This window comes from Gossypium raimondii, chromosome 8 (genome assembly GCF_025698545.1).
Source record: "Gossypium raimondii isolate GPD5lz chromosome 8, ASM2569854v1, whole genome shotgun sequence".
Lineage (NCBI taxonomy): Eukaryota > Viridiplantae > Streptophyta > Magnoliopsida > Malvales > Malvaceae > Gossypium > Gossypium raimondii.
The window spans coordinates 8,579,810-8,584,907 of record NC_068572.1 but is presented as its reverse complement, the minus strand read 5'-3'; the positions used below and the strand labels follow the sequence as shown (position 1 = coordinate 8,584,907).

Here is a 5,098-nt window from a genome sequence, read left to right as displayed (position 1 = left end):
GAGTACCATGGGACTCCATCACGGAAACCGGTACCTTATCGTCACGCTCCTTTACGTGGCATCGTGTAAACACCACTAAAAACGAACCGGGTTCACGGTTCAACACGTAGCCCAAATTCAACGGATTAAATATTTCGCCACGTAGGTCTTCAAAAATTTGTCAACAGGTCCACGTCAGAGATCCCTACCCCTCCACCCTTTATAAAGCCCTGGACCACTGCCCCTGCTAACAGTCTCATCTCGTTTCCATTTTCTGGCCTTTTCACCACCTCTTGTTTCATCGGTTTTTTTTCTTAATTCTCGTTCTCTTCGCCGGCGAGTTGTTGCCGGAAAAATAGACTCGCTGGTCACTCACAATCTCGCTTGAATTCCCATGGCAATAACATTATGTTCTCGGGCTGTTGCGTGTTTCGGTAACTTTAACCGTATCTGAAAAAAAAAGGTGAAAAAGAAAAAGAAAAAAAAAACTCGTAAGCAAAGCGACTCTACTTAGCAGAGTTATGAAGTTATTCCATCCCTTGTTTGGCAAATGAGAAGCAAATAATTGTATATTATAATCAACGTTAAGACTTAAGAGTCTCGTGTCTTGATTAACTGCATTATTTTTTGTCTCTCCAACATGAATTTCTGTGTCAATTGCGTGTGCTGATCTCATCAGAAAGAGAAGAATCAACGAGAGTTTGAAGTGTTGCCGTAGTAAAGGTAGAAGCGGCTTTGTTTTTTTGAAGACTGAGAAACATGCCTTTCCCAATGAAGATCCAGCCGATCGATTTCAACACGCTAGAAGAGGCAGCGCTGCCGCGGTCGGAAACAGTAAAGCCGTTGGTGAAATCGCGGTTCAAGCGGCTGTTTGAACGGCCGTTCCCTAGCGTTCTAAGAAATTCCACGACGGATAAGATCGGTACCGTCGCCGCCGATGAGCTCCCTTTAAGCAAGGAATGCGCCGGTGAGTTCGAGCCGAGCTCTGTTTGCTTGGCTAAGATGGTTCAGAATTTCATAGAAGAAAACAACGAGAAACAACAATCTTGTGCAGTTAGATGCAGCCGTAACCGCTGTAACTGCTTCAACCGTAACTGCAGCGACAGCTCCGAAGACGATATGGATAGTTTCTTTGGTGACTCCAATCTTAATTCTCCCGCTGAAGCATCTGAAATCCTAAAGGTATTACAATATTTTCCGCCTTTTTCCTTAAATTGTAAAATTGTAGCTTATTTTTTAAATGTGTAGCTCATCTTTTATGGAACAGAATTTGATTTGTCCTATGAGTGTGAGTGAAAAGATTTTATTAGCGGATACGGCGAAGATTGTGGAGAAGAACAAGATCTGTAAGAGTAAAGATGATTTTTGCAGGAAAATAGTGACTGATGGATTACTGACCCTTGGATATGATGCTTCTATCTGCAAATCTTGCTGGGAAAAATCTCCCTCTTGCCCCGCCGGTACTTTCTTTCTCCCTTTTTATTTGTATTATTAACCCGTCTTCAAATTTGTCATACAGATATTTATGCTAGTATCCGATTCCTATGCTAATGGCTTGATTTTATTTTATTTTAACAATTTAGAAATAATCACACTTTCTATTTTTGTTTAGCAGGGGAGTACGAATACATAGACGTGATAATTGAGGGGGAACGATTGTTGATCGACACCGATTTCAGATCAGAGTTCGAACTCGCCCGATCAACGAAGACTTACAAATCAATCCTCCAAATGCTTCCCTTCATCTTCGTTGGCAAAGCTGATCGTCTCCAGAAGATAATTGTTACTGTTTCCGAGGCGGTAAAGCAATGCCTGAAGAAGAAGGGAATGCATATTCCTCCATGGCGAAAGGCCGAGTATATCAAGGCCAAATGGCTTTCTCCTTATAATCGAATCACGCCTTCACCTTCACCTTCACCTTCACCTTCACCTACTCCAACATCAACATCTATAACCGGAACGCTCAAAGAATTTGAGCTTGATCCCAAAGCTAAAGAACAATGCCAACCTTTGTTTGAATTGAATCCTGAGGGTAAAAACTCCGTTGACGATGCTGATTTGGGGGAACCCATATTTGCTTTGTCGGAGAGTTCTGAAGAAGAACGGAATGAAAAAAATGTCAAGAAAGAAGAAAGGAAGCCACCTCAGATAAATCCCAGGAGCTCACAGATTGGGGTTAAGATCGTGGCTGGTTTGGCTTCAGCAATTGAAGATGAACAATAAATTTTGGACTATTTTTTTCTTTTCTTTTCTTTTCTTTTTTTCTCTTTTACTTTTTTTCCCATTTGGGTTATTGGAAAATCGAATACACTATGGTACATGATTTAACTGTTTGAATCCCCTTCAGTTTTTTTATGTAAGGGTTGATCTGATTTTTACTAATATGAATAATTTTTGTTATAAAAATAGTAAAGAACAAAGTGAAAAATATATATTATTTTCCCTTGGTGCCTCTGATTCTTTCTTCCATTTCAGGTTCATTTTTGTATTCTCATGTAATTGTATTCTTGTTGGGGTTTGTTTTAAAATATATATATATTATCTCTGCAGGTGTGGAACCAAAGCAAAGAGGAAAAGGTCATTTCGCCCCCTTCCATTTCATTTTATATTACAGAATTTATCATTTCCCGATCTTTATTTACTGTTCTTATCTTTAAAGGAGCAGAGGAACTAAATTTTATAATGATGGGAGCAGCATCGTGTGGTCTCGAGCTTTGTGAGGTTAGTCCTGACTCTTAAGCTATTTTTTATTTGCTTCTTCAACTGATTCTTTGCTCATTACATTTTTCTATGCATTATTTTATTTTATTGATGGCATGAAATAATTTTGCAATTATTTGTCTGGCTAGATGGTTTTCGATTAAGCTGCTCCTTCTACCTTACTTTCGCATCATTGGACTAAGTCCATTTCCTAATTACGTTTGCTTAGAAAGATAGATATGTGAACCTAACGGTCATTTGTGGTTGTGTTGGTCGGTGTTAAGATAAAGCGTTGAAATTTTAAAACTTCTATTGACGGTAATTAAAGTTTAAAGGGATATGATTTTGATAGTAATATTTCTTGCTTTAAAAGAATACAAGATAAGATATTCTAATTCCAGATTAATTTGGGTTCATTTCTTGTAGTACAAATTTAATATTTGGTTAATATTGGCTTCTGAATGAAGTTTTCTCATTTCTGTGTATCTAGTAGTTGGGGATTTTCTATATATTTATCCTGACTTTGATTTATTGCCAGATGCCCATATGAATGTGGCCTAGTGCCGGTTTTCTTACCTTTTTCTTTTTCCCTTTTTTTTTCTTCTATTTTTTTGTCGCCCAATATGAAGGAAAGGATGTGAAACTGAAAACAGCATAATCTCCATTTGAATAATGGATTTTATCTATCAACTGAGTTGTAGCTATTGAGGGGTGGAGCCACCTTGTGGCTTTGGTGGGTGTTGTTGGTCCCCTACGAGTCGTGCTTCAGCTCCTACCTTTAGTTAACTGGTCCAAAGATATCCATAAGAATGTGAATTTCTGAAACTGCTTTTACCACAAGTTCCCTCGTTTTAACTTTTTGGATAATTCCCGAATTTAAGGACCTAATTTCACAGTGGGGATAGTGGGAGTGCTGCTTTTTGTAAAAACAAAATGTCTTTTACTTGCAAGTCGGGCAATCGGTTTGCAGTTCTGTGACTTGTGGAAGCTTCCCACCTGCAAGAACATATTAATTTTGTGATCCTGTAATTGTATGTAGTTATTGTTTCGGATATACTTGTTGACTTCTTTTTTCTTTTTCCCCCATATTTCTATAAATATATAAAATTAATTAACAAAATGGATGAAACTGAAACTACGCGCAATTCACAAAAGCAATTATAAATCTATGGTTAATTTTCAAATTAAGCAAATAAAGAAATTAAAAAAAGAAAAGAGAAGAGAAGACATTAAATTTGAAAGCGGAGCAGAATTGGACCTTTCTTTGGTTTCAGTTATTAATTTATGTGCCTCGTACTGATGTAGGGGGAGGTCCACATAGTATCTTGGAAATTGCAGTAGAGGAAGGCCGTTTGATTATATATTTTATTTTAATTAAAAACTCCAGGATCAATCATTACGTTTGAGCTGTGTTATTTATTATGTACAAAGCTCGACATTACGCGACATATTATTTTATTTTACATTTATATCTGTGAAAGTAACCTCGCACCTGCTCTCTATCTCTTTCTATATGTTGATATGCATCAGCTTTAGGCTGTCGTTGGATGCACAGTGGGTTGGTTTTGCAGGTGACTTTACTTCTTCTTCTTTTTTTCTCTCTAAATATAAAAAATGGGATCATAACTAGTTTGTAAAAAGAAAAGACAAATCTGATTCCTTTTATTTTTGTCATAATATTGGTTTTTTATATCTGTCTTTGAGTGTCTTTTATTTGTGGCTCATTCTGTTTTTAGTATTTTAAAGCTTTCATTAAAGATGGAATTTAAAATAAATTAAATTATGATGAAAAGTTACATTATAAATTAAATATCAAATGAAAAATTATGTTAATAACTTCACAAACACAATTAAAGCTTTACACATAATGTATATATATATTTTCTTTTATTTACTTAAAAGATGAGAATGATAGTGATATAATCCATAGCAAGTGTTGAAAATGAAACCAGAAAGTAGTAATTATAGGATTACCGAAAATCTTAGCACAAAGTAGTTGGGTTTTAAAATTACTAATATTTTATTTGTTTATTTGGTTCTTGTCTATAAAAAGTCTGGAGTCCCTCCTTATTTTAAGTCAATAAGCAGACTTGCGGTTGTAAAGTCTGAAGAAGAAGATACTCCCTCAAAAAGCTTTCGCATGCAGCGGCATCTGGAAGAAACAAGGTTATAATTTCTATAAATGTTTCTAAATTTTATGTTATTTTTATAAAGGAAATATTAAGTAAGTTAGAAACAAAATAAGAGAAAGGGTGGGTGGAAGTGTTGCGTCCACTCTCCCTCTCATTTAAGATTTCAGTCTTTCCATGAAGCTCATAAACTCACACTATAAGGTGAATCTCTCATGTTTGTCCTTTTTTGTTCTCACTGCATTTTATTGCTTAACGTTGCCTCCATTATTTTTTTGAAAAAACCCAGA

At 36.1% G+C, this 5,098-nt stretch overlaps 1 protein-coding gene across 5 annotated transcripts; it reads left to right on the top strand.

Moving 5' to 3' along the window:
• Positions 1-222: 222 nt before the first annotated feature.
• On the top strand, positions 223-3,760 carry LOC105790672 (uncharacterized). 5 transcript variants are annotated; one of them, XR_001132561.2, is made up of 5 exons: positions 223-1,161; positions 1,247-1,439; positions 1,592-2,556; positions 2,645-2,700; positions 3,309-3,760. XR_001132561.2 is itself a non-coding variant. In XM_012618390.2 (3 exons), exons 1-3 carry the CDS (start codon positions 739-741, stop codon positions 2,200-2,202), a joined length of 1,224 nt encoding a protein of 407 aa, XP_012473844.1. In that variant the 5' UTR covers positions 223-738; the 3' UTR covers positions 2,203-3,760. The 5 variants fall into 5 exon arrangements, 2 of the variants coding, with proteins under 2 accessions (XP_012473844.1, XP_012473843.1); XR_001132559.2 differs by having other exon boundaries at positions 2,645-3,760; XR_001132560.2 differs by having other exon boundaries at positions 1,592-2,700.
• Positions 3,761-5,098: the final 1,338 nt, after the last annotated feature.